We start from the raw sequence: 18,977 nt of genomic DNA, 5'->3' as shown, positions 1-18,977 counted from the left end.
CATTAGAGAATAGAACATGTATTATAACATCAAACTAGTGATGAATTTTTTTTATTAATTAATTATTTCAAAAGATATAAATTATTTTTTTTTAAATAATTTATTTTTTTTCGTAAATCCATCTGGTTAAATAACCCATCCGTAAATAGCTACGTTAATTGAGTGTATCTCTTTTATCGCAAAGATTGAAGGTTCGAAACTCATAGTTGTTAGCGATTTAAGTAGAAGTTCAGCTTGGTGATATCTTTGGGCTAGTCTCTCTCGAGATTTAAGGGTTCGACGCTTTGATGCCATCCGGGGGCACGGGGTTTATAAAAAAAAAAAAAAAAAAAACTGGCTAAGTACGACTCGAGGGTCCCCATTTTGCTACTGTTCTTTTGAAAGTTCTCTTTTAATTTCTGGGACTGCTCAGGCGAAGCCTCCGGACCGGCGGTATGTTCATTTTTCTTCATTCGCAAGCTCGTAATCCCGAGCTGTGTTGCCTCTTTCACTCTTTGTTATTACAATTCGAGCTTCTCATCGTTCGTGTCGTAGGCGAATGTCCCCAATTTTCAAAGTTTTTGAGTAGGGATTTTGGGCTAGTTCGTGAATGAATTTGTGCTGGTTCGTGTGGGATCTGAAATTGAGATCCAACTTCAATGGCAATTGGCAGATGGGAACGAAACGTCCGAAACCTGAAGACCTGTCGGTTCCGCCGGGTTTCGCGTCTCTCACATCCTTCCTTCTCAAGAGGGCCCAAGAGGCGGATGCTGAGCCTGCCGTCGCACACGCCTCCACCAATCGCAGACCTTGGGTGCTTCACCATGAGAGCGGAACCCGTCACGGTGCACGAGATTCCGACTCAGCGAAGCACGAGGCGGAGGCGGAGGCGGTTGTGGTAACTTTTCGTTTCCCCTTAGGCCTCGTGCTCGGAATGGCCTTCGCGTTGTAGTCTGTTGTTTGTTTACTTTCATTAGACCCCTAAATCATGTTATCAAGCATGTGGAGTGCAATGCTCAAGTTAAATAAGCATGTTAGAGAGAGAGAGTATGAGGGCAGGAGCAATGATGGAGACTTGGAAAGAGCTCGTTTGGTGAGGGAGAACAAGTAACGTGGATGATTCCGTGGGAGGTTAATTACTTTAGTAATCTGGTTCCTAGTATAAGAATGTCGCCAAACAGAAGTATGGTTCATCAGGAATTGGATTTCATTTTCGAAGTGAATCAACAAGGCCTTTCTTTCGGTTGAGGCATCATACCAGTCGTCACCTTTGAGTAATTATACTGGGTCTCCTCAACAAAGTAGTACTTGGTGCGGAAAGAAGTTTTTCACATATATTTCTGTGAAGCAAGGTTGCTGTAAAGCTGTCTTGTTGCTATTTTACCTGAATAAGCAACTGCAAGCCCTCATGGACTATGAATTGTCATGTAATTTTGCCAATGTGAATTCCAGAGGTTCACAACTTGTGTGGTTCAAATGAGAAAACTGTTGCTCCCCCGCCTTGAGGACTTTGCTCTGGTCCAGTTCTTTGTTCATTATTAGAAATCCGTAATCTGTTACGGGTTTCAGATTCTGGATGTTCACTGACCTTCACTCGAAGTTCAGACAGCTGAATGTTGAACCTGTTTCTTTTCTCCCAGACTGATTTTCAATTAAAGTGTCAGTTCAAATTTGAACATCAACTTTTTAACAGGCCAGACTCCAGAGAAGTTGATATGATGCTAGCTTGTGAATCTTTTGGGAGTCGATGCACATTTGAATTCAATTGCACGAATAGAAATATTCCCTCTAATTCGCTTGGTTTTTCTACCTGAGAACAATAATGGATATCTGTCTTTATGTTATTTTTCTACATGTTTGCTTATTTTGCACTATTTGACTTGGAGAGTCTGAAACTAGTTTAGTTTCCTATCTTGCTGTTCTAGAACAGGTACAAGCTGGAGGGGATTCTGAAAATGCAATAACTTGTATCTTTGAGGAGGCTCCTGTTTTCCGACCGACTGAAGAGGTAATCCTTCTAATAAACTCTAGGCTGATTCCAGAAAATGTCTGTGTAAACAATTATAGTCAAGGGGACCACTAGGTTCCCCTGTCTAACCCACTGTCAAAATTTGGGTCATTTTAGACTTTTTGGAATTTGATTACCAGGAATTCAGCGACCCCCTTGCGTACCTGACAAGCTTACACCAGAGAGCAGAAGCGTATGGGATCTGTCGTGTTGTTCCTCCCCCTTCTTGGAAGCCTCTGTGCCAATTAACCGAGAAAAACATATGGGGAAGTGCTAGATTCAGGACTCAAGTACAACGACTAGATTTGCTGCTAAATACCCATTTGCCAAGGGAAACAGTTAAATGTAATGGAAATGCTGACTGTAAAAACCAAAATATCTTCACAAGGCACCCTTGTGAAGATGGGTGCCTTTGTACCGAAGGCATTCAATGGGAATGTGGTCCGGAATATACTCTTGAAACTTTCAAGAAATATGCCGATGATTTTCAGGAAAACTATTTCCTGAAAAAGGATTATGATATGAAGTCAGATGATGATGTGCAGAATATTGAGTGTGAATATAGACAGATCTGTGAGAATCCTACCAATAAAATTGAGGTAAAGGAAAGATAGCAATTATATTGACTTCTTTGTTTCACTTGCTACTAACAGGTCTCCTATGCTCTTGTAGGTGTTATGCAGCGATGATTTGGATTCTAGAACTTTTGGCAGTGGATTCTCTTCTACCTTTAATTCTGGGTGGAACCTGAATGATTTACCAAGGCTTTCTGGTTCTCTTCTTTCTTTTGAGAGCTTCAGTACATGTAGTATTTTGGCACCTAAGCTACATGTGGGTATGTGCTTTGCAACAAGTCTCTGGGTAAGATTTCAAAGCTTCTTAATGCATGTTAATTCGTTTTTGTTCATTCTCACTTATGCAATCCTGCTGTTGTTATATTATAGCTTCTAAACTTATATGGGTTTTCCTAGTCCTGGATATTGTTTTCTCGGTGTGCTCCTTGATATTTGCTCGGTTTTGCATGTTCATTTCTTGGCTGTTATTATTGTTGACTCCTCTTTCATGCTAATTTATCCATGTCTTTTATATATTGTTTATGGCCTGACTTTGCCGCCAATGTTGGAAGCAGAAATGTGAAGAACACTGCTTATATTCAGTATGCTATACGCATATTGGTGCTCCAACAATTTGGTACTGCATCCCAGACAGATATCGTGCTAAGTTTGAGGCCATTGTTAAGAAATATTCCATGGAGTTGCTATCCGTACAGCATGGGTTAAACGTGGTAAGTACCTATTGTGTAAAGTATCAGAAATTGGTGGTTATTTCATATGTTTGGTAATGATCACTTGGGTCACTAATACTGTCGCCCAATATATTGAAATGTCGAAATGATTATCAATCAATGCCCTTTGGGTTTCTGGCCAAATGCTGACATGTCCACCTACAAGATATTTTCATTATAGATGACATGCGGTGTTGCTGCCAGCATGAGTTGAACGTGATAAGTACCTATTCGGTATTAGAAATTGGTGGTTATTTCATATGTTTGGTAATGAATATCACTTGGGTCACTAATATCTGTTACTCAATGTATTGGAATATCGAAATGGCAATCAATTGATGCCCTTTGGTTTCGGCCAAATGCTGACATGTCCACCTACAAGATATTTTCTTTATATAGATGACATGTGGTGCTGTTGTCGTTTTGAATTGGCAAGAGAGAGAGAGAGTAGTGATCACTACAATACACAACAGATTGTGACAATTGAATGATTGTTTAATGTTTAGTGGTGATCTTTGCCATACAATTTGAATTCCATGGTGATAATGGAGATTGGTGATAATTGAGAGAGAGAGAGAGAGAGAGAGGTGATCACCACCATATGCAACAGATTGGTGATAATTGAATGATTTTTTAATGTGTAGTGGTGATCTCTGCCATACAATTGAATTCCATGGTGACAATGAAAAATGACCTAAGGTGGAACGACCTTTATGGGAGTTACTGGGTATTTATATTGTAGATACTGTGCTTCTACTTCCACCATCAGCCAAAACCTCTTCACTTTTAGGCTGAACTTTTGTCTCTGAATCAGCAACTGTAATAAGAATGCTTGGCTCCTATATGTTTACCAGTTCGTCAGAATTAGGTTGAAGATCTCGTCTACTCTTCAAGAGTTTTAAGTTCTCTTGATTTTGAATCTTACTCTTCATTTGTTTCACAAAAAATAACTTTTAGGAAAATGTTTCTCGAATTTTCGGATGTTTGTTTCATGGAAAATGAATTAGTTGGTAAAAACATTTTTCATTATGAGAGAAAAGTCTTCTAAGATAGGAGAAAATGTTTCACTTTTGAGAAAGAGGAAAACATCTTCACTCACTTTCTCTTATCTAACACCCATGTTAACCTTTTCATCTTTCTTTATCTTTTTATTTTCTTTTTTCAAAGAATTCAAATTTTTAAGCTTTCTTTTTTTTTTTTATAAGTTTGGTCGCTAATCATGATGACCGGCCACAGGCAAGCCTCAACTTGAGGCTTGCTACTCGCTTGATCGGCGATGAGCTAGGCGAGTTGCGAGCCGGGCTTGAGCTCGCTACTTGCCCGATCAACGGTGACCTAGGGCTCCAGGCTTGTTGCTTGTCGATTTGGCTCACTGCTTGCTAATCTAGCGAGTTGAGGCCGCCACTTGCCAAATCAACGATCCAATTGAGTGGTGAGCTCGAGCTTGCTTGCCGGCATTAGGTGAGCTTGAGCTTGCCTTAGGTTGATTGCTGGCCATTGCCGTGGCTAGCAACCGGCCGGAGAAAGACAAAAAAACAAAGAGAAAAAAAAATTAAATTGATTTTTATAATATAAAAAATAATTAAAAATTATATTTAAAAAAATAAAATTATAAAAATTATTGAAAAGAGTGCATGAATGAAAAATTTTCCTTACCGAAGCAGTTGAAAATACTTCTCACTTCTTTTCATGTTTCGGCCGGACATTAGAAAATAATTATATTTTCTTGGAAAATGGCTTTTTAGAAAACATTTTCAAAAAACATCATATTTTCCATGAAACAAGCCTTAATATTATTCTTTGATCTATTTTTTAATACATCCAACTACACTTCTTGTGCGCTATGTGTATTCTCTCAACACTGTGACATGCTTTTGTCATGAAGATAATTTTCTTGGCTACGGAAGGGCCCGTGCGGTGTCTGACAAGTGGAGTTCGTCAGGTCAGCGTTTCTTCTATAGCTATTCCATGAAGAACAATACGGTGAACACTTCTTCGTGCGAGATTCTACCACGCCCAGCTTCGCTCGGACGTCTAGTCCATCAATTGTGACAATAGATCTCTTTAGGCTCAATAACTGAGTTTCACCTACCATGGCCTCGTCAGGAGAGTAGCATTAGCTCTCAACCAATTTGTGCATGGGAGGCTAATCCCGCATTCAGAGCTCCTAAGTGATATGATCTTTCTATTCTAGAACTCCTAGTACCAACCATCTTGACGCCACTCCCACGGACCAGTTATATTCGTTCTTTTTGCCTCCTCACTCTTTATTCGATAATTTCAAGCACCACTCACAAGTGTCACGAGTACGTAAGGATTCACGGACCGTGATATTCTCCCTCACTCAAATTCGCAATGCCCTTGTTGTAATTTGTTCCGTCGCTTCCTTGTGTCCCTTAATCATTGATGTGCCACTTTTGGGATTTTACATTGAATGGTCATGCTCACCCAACAAAACAAGTTTTGCTTCATTGGTAGCCTCTTTTAATTTTAGCTGCTTGGCCATTCTCGGTCACCTGTGCTTTCTTTGGCAAGTGTGGTATTTTTCGTTAATCGCATCTTTTTGGTAGTACTATTTTTGCCTACTCAACTACTTTGACCTCAACAGACCAAATGGAGGTTCTTTCTTTGTTGAGAATGTGGTAGTATATCTCTTTTTCAAATTCACTGATCCATCCAGAAACGTTATCCCTATTCAAGCGAGAATTCAGTTCTTCTCAATTCCCTATTGGCTCGGCGGGGAGTCGACTCGTCCTAGTACTCTGCCATCCTAGGAGTAGAGAGCCAAGCTTTGTTTGAGCATCTTTTGCCTTGGCCATTTACTTTCCGCCCACTAGGATCGGTACCACTTGTACTTATTAGTTCGACCTGCACTAGAGCAAGAAGTTCGATTCTCCAACTCACTTATTTATTGGAGGGTTTTTTGCTCTGATACCACTTGTTACGGGCCGACAATTTCCTTGGCCACGGAAAGGCCTGTGTGGCGCCTGACGAGCGGAATTCGCTAGGACAACCTTTCTTCTATAGTTGTTCCACAAACAATACGATGAATGCTTCTTTGTGTGAGATTCTACCATGCTCAGCTTTGCTTGAATGTCTAGTCCTTCGAGTGAGACAGCAGATCTTTTTAGGCTCAATAACTAGTTTTGGCTTGCCATAGTCTCGTTAGGAGAGCGGCATTAGCTCCCGACCAGTTTGTGCACGGGAGGCCAACCTTGCCTTCAAAGCCACAAATCCTCAGGAAGACAAGCAGCTGTATTCAACATACACACCCCGCTATGATTAGTCTAAAAGCCAATTCCAACTAGATTTGACCCTAACATCCTAAGAGCTGCAATGGGGGACTTCAACTTCATCAAGGAACAAAGAGATTTGCAAAACAGAAAGCACGATGGAGGATTTCAAAACAATGCTAGCAACCCTCGGTAAGACATAAATCTAGTGGTTTCTTCACATGGACAAAAAGGTGATATATATAATTTTTATCTTAAAACTCTTAGCACCAACCGTTCCTGACGTTATTCCCACGGATAAGTTGTGTTCGTTCCTTCTGCCTCCTTACTCTTTACTCGATAACTCCAAGCACCACTCACAAGTGTCACGAGAACGGAAGTGTCACGAGAACGGAAGAATTCACGGACCGTGACACTTTCATCTACTTAGACAACCTTTTAGCATCAAAACAAGACTTACCAATTAAAAAATTCACGTGCTGTTCGTTCTAATATTGTTATGGAATTGTGAAGAACGTCACAAGAAGAGTGATGTGATTGTCGGCACATTGTTGTGTTAAAGTTTATGTCCTAGCTATGCTTGTGGGAAGTTGAGTGAATTATTTGCTACTTCTTTTAACATTTCTTTCATTCTTCATAAAGTTGGTTATACATCGGAGAGATGTGTATAGTTACAATACTACAACCTAAGTGTTTGATTGATGTGTAAATTTGTAATATTGGATGCAGTTTTCTCATATATCCCCATCAACCCTGAAAAGCCAGGGTATACCTGTCTACCGTTGTGCTCAGAATCCAGGAGAGTTGGTTGTTATTTTTCCAGGGGCGTATAAATCAGGATTTAGCTGTGGATTTAACTGTGTGGAATCCGTTAATGTTGCTCCTCTTGATTGGTTATCTCATGGACAGAATATTGTTGAACTTTATCGTGAGAAACGGAGAAAGACAATGATTTCCCATGATAAGCTGTTGCTTGGAGGAGCTAGGGAAGCTGCAAGGGCGCAATGGGAACTTTTACTGTTGAAAAAGGAGACTGCAGATAACTTAAGGTGGAAACATGCATGTGGAAAAGATGGGATCCTGGTCAAAGCACTCAAGGTATGTAAGTAAGATTATTTTTTAAAGCTTGTGTGGGCATTTGTTTGTGTGGTTAATAACCAACTCCTTTTGTCTTAACTTCTGTGGTGCACTTGATTTATTTTTTAACAAAGTCAATGTGCTTTTAATTTTGCTTATCAGCCTTTTTCTTTTCTTTTTCCAGTCACGAGTAAAATGGGAGAGTCTAAGGAGAAAATATCTTTGCAACTCTTCACAGTCAAAGAAAATGGACCAGAACTTTGATGCTTCAAGTAAGAGAGAATGCGGCATATGTCATTTTGATTTGCATCTTTCTGCAGTGTCCTGCAAATGTTCGAGGGACAAATATTCATGTCTAGATCATGCTACACAAATTTGCTCTTGTGCTTGGACCAATAAAGTTTTCCTGTTCCGCTATGAGGTTGGTGAGCTGAACCTCCTTATTGAAGCTTTGGAAGGGAAGCTCACCGCTGTGTACAAATGGGCCAAAGCTCTTGGGCTTGCTTTTAAGACTTCCACAGAAGATCTACTGGTGAGTTCTGTTCTTGTAAGCAAGTCCACCTCAGACGCTGAACCAACTGATTCGGGACAAAAGGTTAGCACAAGTGCAAGCATCACCTCTAGAGCTCACATCAAGGCTGAACTGAAAGTGCATTCACACAGACATATCATCGGTGTTCTATCTGAAAGTGCAAGTGTATCAGTCTCCTCGGACTCTGAAGATGAGATAACTAATTTTGTATCCCATTCTGGGGTGAAAGCTGCAGAATCAAATAATGATATGGCATCAACCAAACAAAGCATTGTCGACAGTCCTACTTCAACTGTGAAGAAAGCACCTTCTTTTGGCAAACTGGCACCTGGGAAACTAATGGCAAAGGATGCTAGATCTTGTTCACCACTCAATGTCATTGTGTTAAGTGATGATGACAATGACTAACACATCTTTGGTCAATCAACTGTGCTCTTCCAGAAGTATACATGGTCTGCATCTAAATGTTGTGTGTTATAGTAAACTCTTTTGTTATACCAGTGTTGGGTATAGATCATGCCAAAAGAAGTCTTGCAAGAAATGTTTCAGCTAGTCTTGTTTATAGTCTGCAACTAAGTGCAAATCTGTAAGTATAAAATGCTTGAGATTTTTTTTTTTCTAGAGTTTTTATATTGTCACTCTATAATCCTGGAAGAATGCTTATGCCTTACTTTTTTCTTCTTTTGTCTTGAATACTCATGCTTTAGTTATATACTACGTCTGTAGTAGGCACCTTTTGGTAATAGCTTACTCCCAGCTTTGTCTTATTGTTGACAAGTACCTTTAATTGTGTATTCTAAATTTCTGGTAACTTCCACCATCTTATTGCACTATGTTCATCAAATTATATGGTTGATATCATACTTGGGTTGTGGTTTTTGACACAGGAATTCTAGATATGATAAAGGTTGAGGAAGTTCATGCCAAGAAACTCCTACTACACCTACCAATTTAATTGCTGCGATATTGGATGATTTGCATGTGAAGATTCGCTCATGAATCTTTGGAGAAGCATATCAAAAGGTATGAGATGTTATGGAAGTAAAGTGAGGAAGAAATTATTATGAAATTGATGAAGGAAGATGAGATGGTGTATTATTGAGGAGTGCTTAATAAAGTGGAGAATTAAAAATTTGACGATAGATAGAATTGATCAGATCTGTCCAAGAATCGCTAAGAGTATGGCATGAGAGATGGTACCTTACAAATGGAAAAGGTTTGGTTGAGTAGTCTGACATTTAATTTGGACCCGACAGGTTTCATGCTTAAACAGAACATCTCTTAATAAATGTAATCTTAGATACCCTGTGATGATAGGAGTCTTAACTGATGAACAGGACAGGGAGGCTTCATGCATTGATGGAATTAGTTTAGTCAAAAGTGTGGTTATCCCATGTGATAAAAAGTTGGGACCCTGGGATTACAGGATATAGTGTTCGAAGTTATGCCAATCATTGAAGTTTCTTGAATTTGGTCAGTATTTCTGGCTATCCATTATTGCACATCAATCGCTTATGCAATTAATAAGTTCAAATTGCCTTTTCTTTGGCAGCATGAATTGCAGTAGTTAATAAGTTTTTTGCTTCAACTATATCAAGAAATTATTGCATTAACTATTTAGGCTATCCTACTTTAGTTTGGTTACTGATGGGCCACTTTCAGATTGTGTGGCTGTTTTTCCCATAATCCTTCTCTCTGTCACTGCTTCATCACACTAATGAATAACTGATATGTTTCTTTGGCCCAAGAATTTCTCCTATTTTGGCAACATGACCCAGAGTTATTTTCTTTTGTGAAGAATTTTCTTCTCTTGTAGTCAGTTCTTCATAGGATGCTTTAGAGAATGCATGAATTGAAATCTTCATTGAATTTTATTTTTCTCTCATGCTCTGTGTTACCTTATGATGTACAGGAGTAGCTGTGATATTGAATGTTCAAGAATCAGTCCTACATGTACAAATACTGACTGAAGTAATGGTTTTGCAAATTATTATTATTATTATCAGTAGTTTATTTTAATTTTTTTCCATTTGCTTAGCAGCTTCTGTTAGTCTTTACTCTCATCTCAAATCAAGTTTGGGTTGGCTGGTCTGCATGTGCATAGTGATGCAGCCAACAAAATCATTGATGATTTTTTTTTCAAATATTGCTGTTTCTACCAATATCGTTTTGTTTATGATAGACTTTGCAACTCAAATAAGAGCCCTAGAAGGATTAAAATTGGGAGTACGATTTAGAAGAGTCGATAAATATTGTCATAATTCTCTCTCCAAAAAGTTGAAAAAATGCCAAATTTTGCAAGTATTTGCTTTGGGATCGTGTGATGCAATTTTTCTTTTCATGTGATGCTTAGGAAACTTTGGGTGTGAAGCCTCATTATTCTTTATCAGGCAACTCAGCGGTCCTACATCATAAAATATCCGGCTAATCCACAGAACACTTGCTTCTTCATTTTGGTTTTGCTCAACATTCTAGCATCTCATTCTCAATTCTTCTGGTATATATAAATTCTGCTGAAGCCTGTTTTAAGTTTGCTTCAATGATGCAGATTATGTTCTTCTCTCCCCAAATTAGCTTGGACTGTTGCTCCTCTTTGCCTCATATGGTGCATTCGGAAGGATTATAATACAAGACTCTTTGATGGATTCAAACCTTCTCTTGACTCCATCCTTGCTAATTAAGTGTTAATGACCTTCATGTTCCAATCCTTTGGGAATAGGGTTAGCCTTATTACTTTTTCTTACTGTTCTTGTATATTCCTGACGTACTCAAAACAGTTTTTTTCTCTCAATAGAAAAATTATCACTTTACCAAAGAAACAAGAGCAAACATTTTGACTTTCGACTGGTTGAACGTTTCCAGAATTTTTTTGATCTTGTGCTTTACATCTTAAAAGGCAGCTGTAGTTATACCTGGTTTTTCTGGGTAAAATTGTAGGAAAGATTGTGTTAGCAAAAGGCATCAATTTGTGCAGGATACAAACTTCATTGGATTGTCAAGATTTCTAGGCTTGTAGGCCTTCCTTTGGAGTGACATTAATGATTATTGTAAGTTCTCATCCAGAGTTTATTTATGTATGTTTATGTACATCACTTCTCTCTTGAATCCAATGAGTATATTGACCTTTGTTTACTGGTCATAGTCATTTCGCCTTTCCTTCACTTCAATATCTCTCCCGTCTTGCAATCTAGGAGTTCACATAATTTGATACATTCAGTTGAGGCCTTGTGATACCGTTTTTCTTGCATTTTGATTTTTTCTTGTCACGCCCTTTGAATGAATACAAAACATGCAACTGCTTGAAAAATGGTTGCCGCTATTCTTTCCTCCAATTAGTATGCGTTTGGCTTCAAAAGGGTGTGAACGCCTTGTGAAAAGCGAAATCCTTGTTATGAAAAGTGAAATCGTATTCTTTTCAAATATTTTTCAAATATTCCTAAATGGAATGCTTCATGGATAATAGGCAAATTCGATTGTTCTTTTTCCAAACAGAAAATCCTATTTTCACTACTTAAAGTTTGAATAAGAAAGAACCTCAATAGTTATGGCAATATTAATACAGATAATGTGATTAAAATAATAAACAATATATGTAATTAGCATCATAATGTGAGTATTAGATAACTTGAAGAAACACAAGTACACATTCAAAAAGTACATAATCATCTTTGAGCAAAATATACAACAATTGAGTTGTATATTTTCCACATGATAGCGGCCATGATAATATTTTTCAACCTTCATGAATTCATCAATTTTGGGTGTATGAATCATTAGGATTAGTCATTTCTCCACTATACTATCATGTATCCATCTATGAACTAATATATAATAATTTCTTTTGAGAGTATGACCACGTATTAGAATATGAGACATCTCATCATTATACGAGACTAATATTTCTCAAATCTAATTAAATGTGCCACTTTGGCATTTACAATTCATTTGAATTCTTAAAACTCTGTTCTATCGGGAATATCAAGAATATATACTTTACTTCTCATTTACACTATATACATGTAATTTTAACTTTATTGACAGATGTAATTTATCATTAAAATCACATATCATACCAATTACATTACTTTATTCATTGATACAAGTTAAACTTTATATATATTATCGATAAGTCATACTCTATACAATATTTATGTGATGACATACCTATAAATCTGCACCTATATAATCATAGAAAAATACAAGAAAACATGCAAAAATGCACTAAAAATATACGTATTTAAGGTACCGTAAAATCATTACATGTAAAATAAATACACCATAAGGTATAGCATCATCATATGAGCATGTAACCACCAACCACACATCGATTGGAGCCTCCATACTCTTGCACGCACCACGCATGTTCATGGCACGTGAAGCACACATGTGGGCCAACTTGAAAGCCTTGCTATCCGATTCAATCGGTGGTGATTCAACCAATTCCCGATTTGACCATATGGTCTGACTAATTGATAGGTTCGGTCAACGCTAACCTAGTTTGAGCAGGTCAATGGGTCGGATCTTGAGTCAGGTCATAGGGTCACTAGTTAGGTTGCCGAATCGGGTCGAGTCTCTCAAGTCGCCAGTCGCTGACATCATGATGACGTCAGCCCTGGCACATTTGTTGCACACGCCAACTTTGTGTGAAGGCACGTGGCCATGTGTGCTCAACGTACAATGACACGTGGCCATGTGTGCTCAACGTACAATGACACGTGGCAACACGTGAGGGTGCGAGCAGCCTCCTCCAATGGTGTCACCCATGGTTTTACTTGTCTTAATGAGTTTTTTCCATTTATATGATTAAACTTAATTTTTGCTACACAAAAAATCGCAAAAAAAGGCAAAAACTATACATCCGTGTGATCTATGAAGGCTTTAATACCACATGTAAGGCGCAAAAATGCACTTTATTTGAACCATCGTATAGCAACAATCCAAACTCAAGAATGGAGTCGCCTGTCTGTTTTGCCTCTTTGTAACTCCTTCTTTCTTTAGCTATATTATTATTACCTCTTACAAAAAAAAAACAATCCAAACTCAAGAACATCTTCTCTACTGCCCTCTATGTTACTAGCTTAATGAGATGGCCTCTCATCCTTAGCTCTTAGGAAACGCTTAGAGTTAGAAGAGAGATTTGAACACTATCTATATAGTTTTTAAATAGGCATTCTCATTGTGGGTTGGGCTCAACTCGGCCACACTAACCAATCTCAAATTAGACTACTAATTAAGAAATCTCCTATTTCACATTAGACCAACCTGGTAAAACGATAAATTACAGTATTAATTAATGTAGCTCACATTAACTCTTATATATTTTGCTTCTTAAAGAGCAATTTCTTCATTTGTTAAATGAGCATTCTAAGTGCTATTATTTTGACACGACGTACTATATAGATTAACCTAGATTAATTTGAACAAACAATTCGAGCGACACCGTTATTTTTTAATAGGTTTAGGGTGGAATAAATCTCCGTTAGTTGTGCGGCTTCGTATTGTATGGTCTAAATAAATATTAAACAATGAATCCGTGAAGGGGATGTAGCTCAGATGGTAGAGCGCTCGCTTAGCATGCGAGAGGTACGGGGATCGATACCCCGCATCTCCATTGTCTTCCAAGTTGTTTTTCCCTTTATTTTCTCTTTTCATTTCGGATCCAATTCACATGAGCCAGATCCACCCCTGTGACATTCCCCTGGGCTCGACAAGTCACTGGGAAACGTGTGCCTCCATTCTCTCTCTATCACATACACATTTTCTTTTTGTTTTCTATATTATTTCCTCTCCCAGAAGAGCAGCAAATATATTACATTTACTCCCATGGATGGTCATCAAACTTCGATATACTATCGGTCGGGCTGGGACGACATATTTACTGTTGAGGCTTAAAATCTTTATTTGGATCCATCCATAATTAAAGGAAATAGTAAATCGTGGATGTGAAAAGGAATCAGCCCTCCAATTTAGCTGATTGTAAATTAAATTTGGGTGGTCGGCCCAACACGCCTCAAGGCTAATGATCACCCATATGCACGATTGGCCTTTCGAACCAAGACATATTGGAGAGTTGAAATTAGCTTGTCACATAAAAGCCATCTTGAAATGCTACCCATTTGTCTCAAAGAAAAAATATATAAAAAATGGAAAGGCTAAATGATTTACAAACCCTGTGAAATTCGCCAATGCCTGAATAATTCTAAGTTTAGTTTGTGGACACAAATTGGTTTTTCTTTTTTCTTTTTTTGGGACAAATACACAAATTGGTTTAGCAATTAAAAGTCAACTTATTATCCTCCTTTTGAACCCTCCTAAAAAACTATATATAGAAATTCTCTCATCAAACGTTTTGTTTTTAAGATTTAGTCTCTTCTTATCTACCCTACGAACATTAGAAGAAGTGAATATTTGTGTACACATTGTGCACCAAATAATTAGTCATGTGACTCGAGTTCATCTCTAGATAACGTTATCATTCATTAATAAAAGAAAATGTATATTTATCATATGAAAATAAGGATGATTTAGATTAAATATGACTCATACATTTTATTAATTATGATTCAAAGGCTTCTATATATTATCATAATAGAAAACTCGGATAATTGTCACACCACATTTTTTTGTTTTATTTAGGGTGCATTTGAGAGGGTTTTTGGCAAATGTTTTTGTATATGATAGAATAAACCAGAAAAATGAGTTTCTATATATTTCAGTGTGTGTAATACTGATAATACAATAGCCTATTTATAGGCTGTTCTAGACAACTATCTAAAGTAATAAAATATTACAATATCAAAATGAGATCAATTATAATCAATATGAAATCAATTATAATCAATCAGGAAGATAAATATCTCTAACAATATAAATGTGGAAGATTGTGCATTAAATGATTGTAATAATATTTGATTGATTGTCCAAACATATTTGACATTTGAGTTGATCATGAACTAGATTTGAGCGGGCCACGGATGATCACCTATATTCACAATTGCCCTCTCAAACCTCAACATATTGGAGAGGTAAAATTAGCTTGTTGCACGAAACATTCTTGAAATGCTGCCCGTCCATCTTAAGGGGGAAAAAAAGATGCAAAATAGAAAAGGCTACGAGGATTTATAAACTTTGTGATATTGGCAAATGTCCGAATAATTCCTAGTTTAGTTCGTGGATATAATATCCTCTTTTTCACCCCCCCCAAAAAAAAAAAAAAAAACCGTGTGTACTACTATTCTCTCGTCCAACATTCTAATATTAAGATTCAGCCTCTTATTATCTACCACATGAACAAACAAGTCTAAGGAGTCGAAGAAGTGAATATTTGGGTACACGTTGCTCATTAAATAACTAGATTATTGTTATCATTTCCGGATAATGTTATCATCCATTAATTAAAAAAAAAGTCTAATTTATCATTCAAAAATAAGGATGATTTAGATTAAATATAATTCATACGTTCTCTTACGATTTATTATGATTATTAAGCTTCGATTTATTATAGGAATGAACAAATTTAGATTATTGTCCCACCATATTTTTGTTACATTTAGGTTGCATTTGGGATAGGTTTTGGGAATATACTTAGTATAAATGCTAAAAAATATTTAAATAAAAGGTTCCGACGAAATACAAATGGTAGTCGGTTAAAAAAAAAAGAAGAAAACACAAAAATTACAATAGTGACCCAACTTAGGCGAAGCTGGAAGCACCAACCATGGCCGTCATCGAGTCACTAATTCGAGGCAAGTCACATCTGAGAACATCAACGAGGCAAATCTAAAAAGTGGTGACTCAGGCATTGTATAGTCGAGACCACACAACTTTGGAATAGAGCTGCGATTGATGGCAACCTTATGTAGATTTGGAACATGGCAATCTTATGTAGATTTGGAACAAAGGTGCAATCTTTTTTGCACAATGAATTGAGCCTCGACCTCTGTGACCTTCGCGCAATCTCAACAATCTTTATTTTTTTTTTTAAATGGCCTTTCATTTTGGTTTGTTCCAACATCTTTACTTTTTGCCGAAAGTCTTTAGGGGCTCACTGGCCTTTGGCAAAATTGTGTCAGCCATTATAAAATGATTACCTTGCGGCTTGCATTGCCTAGCCAATTAGTTCATATCTTCATGTGCACACCTTTTAATCAGAATTTTGCTCTGAATTTTTATTTTTCTAAAAAAATTTACAAACTTTAACATAGCTCCAAATCTACCCTTGTGTCTAAAGATGGCCATTGATTTCTTCAAAATTATTGACATTAAGCCTAGTTAAAGGTTCATTGTAAGAATTGCATCTTCACCAAACACCCTTATCTTCGTATAGAACCATAACAACTTCTTGATATTAATAATTTTGAAGAAATCAATGGAATTTTTTGGATAGGAGGTAGATTTGGGATTATGGTGAAAAATGATAATTTTTTCTAGAAAAAAATTGGGGACAAAATTGGCATTGGATATGACAAACGCCATTCTTTCATTGACATGCCAGACTGGAAGCATTCTCACAAAGATAAATGGCAGTAAATCCCCATTTACTCATTTTAATTATTCCAATAAGCTCTTACGACAAACCCACTCAAAAAAGGAAAAAACGAAAAGTAGACCTCATATTCCAATTTGCCTCACACATTACCAACAAAATAGGAGCTAAAGTTCCGCTTGTACAAAGTAAAACTATTTTGGGGGAATTTTTTCTAACTTTTCGATATTTGGATGACGGAAAACTAATCGATCTATAGGAAACGTTTTTCATTGATTGAAAACAACAAACTTAGAGAAAAGTGATTTCCCCTTCTAGTAAAAAAGAAATCATTTTCCATAAATCACAAGACAAATGAAAACTAACAATTTTTCCTAACAATATATTTTCATAGAAAATATTTTTTTTTATCATAAAATTTTCGGCAAAAAAAAAAAACTCATCTTAAATAATAAATACATATCTAGCACAATCTACCACAATCAATGATACCCTCTCCTATCAAACTTACACATTATTAACATAATCAAAGCTCCTATCAATACTAGCATAATTATGATATATGTGTTCTTCACTTGCATTGTTGCGAGTTGGTTGCGTAAGCCATCCTTCAATTGGTTTAGCAGAGATATCTTAACCTCATTCTTTCCTACTATCTCAATTTGGAGAGTGCTCATCTTTTACTCGCTTCTTTACGGTTTTTTTTTTTTTACCCGAGAACCACCATATAACCAGCAGCTGGCGGCGTAAATCCAGAGTGGACTGAGCCACCACCACAGACCCAGCCGCAGGTGAGTCGTGCAAATGCGATGTCTTTGGGATTCGAACTCCTCCCCTTCGATCTTTACGGTTATTCTCCACAATTCGCAAGGTCTCGTTGCCATTCATCAGTTGGCAAAATCACTTCTTTCTCTTGCATTGTCAACTCAAGATCAATCCATTTAGAAAAGCTCACAATCATCGTCCTGTCAAAATAAAAACAATAGATTTTCGACCGAACTCCGGAGTCAGCACATTGTTCAATCTTTTCCCACATACCACAACAGTCAGCAATTCAATGCAAGAAATTTTTCACCAAAGCACAATGGTCAGCAACATTCAACATTTCACAACATCAATTGATGATAAATCATTTTACCTTCCATGTTGAGCAACGCGTATTTCTCAAGGTTCGCGAGGTGCAGAGGGTTGTGCGTGACTAATGCTTGAGGGAAACATTGCCATCCCCGCTCGTGAAATGGCTTAATGCTTCATCGTCCCTGTTCGAACTTCCCCGAAAGGACATTTTTCATTATAATTGAAACGATTTTTCCTTTCCCAAACCCTAAATTCCCATCTCAAGGCTCTTGTAGTTTGGGTGTCCAAACTCTTCACCCAATTTCAAGCGACGTTGCTGGAGTCAGCTGGCTTCGCGTTTTGGTCGAAACATCACTCCAGACATCTTAGTTTCAGGTCAGCAGGCAACATCAAAATAATGTACCTGTGAAACGACACTTTGAATGTCTAATGGTGTCGTTGGATGAAAAGTTAGATTTGAATAAAACAAAAAGATTGCTGTTTTTTTATTAGACAAAAAAACTTTGGGGCTAAAATTGGATCCAAGTAAAAGTTGATAATGCTTTTGGGACTTATGCCAATTTTTCATAATAAATTTGAGGGAATTTTTTTTAAATAAGGGCTTAAATGTTATTATTTTTTAGAACAAGAGCATGAGGTAGACTTATTTTAAATAATGGTCTCAAACGGTCATATTAGTATCAAATGGGGGCCTAATCTCATTGGCTAATCAAAGACATTTTCATTCTTCAATTTCTTTATCTCTTTCCTCTCTTTTTTTTTTTTTTCTTTTTAGTTTTTATTTTCATAAAAAGACAAACTCAAAAAGAAAAAAAGAAGACTAAAACTTAAAAAGAAGAAGAAGGAAAAGCACAGGCCCTTTCACTTATGGCCATCGCCCCATCTCTGACCAATGGCGAATGCCCCACTGGCTATTTGGGTTGTAGCCACAAGTGGCACGGCTAGGTCCTTGCATATATATAATTATATATTAAAAATTTTAATTTTCTTAATTTTTAATATAATTTAACCAAAATTTAGATTAAAAATATTAGATTAAAAATATCTTTGGATGAAAATGCTCTTGACTGATCGGAATTTTTAGCCAATACGTGAGTTTAGCCTTTTTTTTGAAACTACCATAACTATTTTAAAAGTTTGCTTGAAATAAGATTTATTTTGAGTTTTCATTTGAAAAAAAAATGTGAATACTTTATACGCTTATATGGAATATCCTCTAAATTTTAGCCATTCTTGGATCAAGAAATATGAAATATTCATTTTCACCCACCAATAAGTAGCGTAGATGATGTGCATGCTCT

General features: G+C 37.0%; 1 protein-coding gene and 1 non-coding gene across 12 annotated transcripts; both read left to right on the top strand.

Moving 5' to 3' along the window:
* The first annotated feature begins 340 nt into the window (after window positions 1-340).
* On the top strand, window positions 341-11,246 carry LOC104428007 (putative lysine-specific demethylase JMJ16). Of its 11 annotated transcripts, none has more exons than XR_005548404.1 (10): window positions 439-877; window positions 1,910-1,987; window positions 2,128-2,586; window positions 2,660-2,848; window positions 3,117-3,272; window positions 7,235-7,603; window positions 7,767-8,700; window positions 9,002-9,137; window positions 10,027-10,067; window positions 10,663-10,978. XR_005548404.1 is itself a non-coding variant. In XM_039306620.1 (8 exons), exons 1-7 carry the CDS (start codon window positions 590-592, stop codon window positions 8,520-8,522), a joined length of 2,295 nt encoding a protein of 764 aa, XP_039162554.1. In that variant the 5' UTR covers window positions 439-589; the 3' UTR covers window positions 8,523-8,566; window positions 9,002-10,978. The 11 variants fall into 11 exon arrangements, 2 of the variants coding, with proteins under 2 accessions (XP_039162554.1, XP_039162553.1); XR_005548401.1 differs by having other exon boundaries at window positions 10,027-10,085; XR_005548406.1 differs by adding an exon at window positions 341-432 and having other exon boundaries at window positions 653-877; window positions 9,002-10,978.
* Window positions 11,247-13,652: 2,406 nt separating this feature from the next.
* On the top strand, window positions 13,653-13,725 carry TRNAA-AGC. Its single transcript has one exon. It is a non-coding gene; the product is annotated as a tRNA-Ala (tRNA).
* The last annotated feature ends 5,252 nt before the right edge of the window (window positions 13,726-18,977 follow it).

Source organism: Eucalyptus grandis, chromosome 2 (genome assembly GCF_016545825.1).
Source record: "Eucalyptus grandis isolate ANBG69807.140 chromosome 2, ASM1654582v1, whole genome shotgun sequence".
Taxonomy (NCBI): Eukaryota; Viridiplantae; Streptophyta; class Magnoliopsida; order Myrtales; family Myrtaceae; genus Eucalyptus; species Eucalyptus grandis.
Note: the sequence above shows the minus strand (reverse complement) of the source record. Positions and strands in the feature narration are given on the sequence as shown.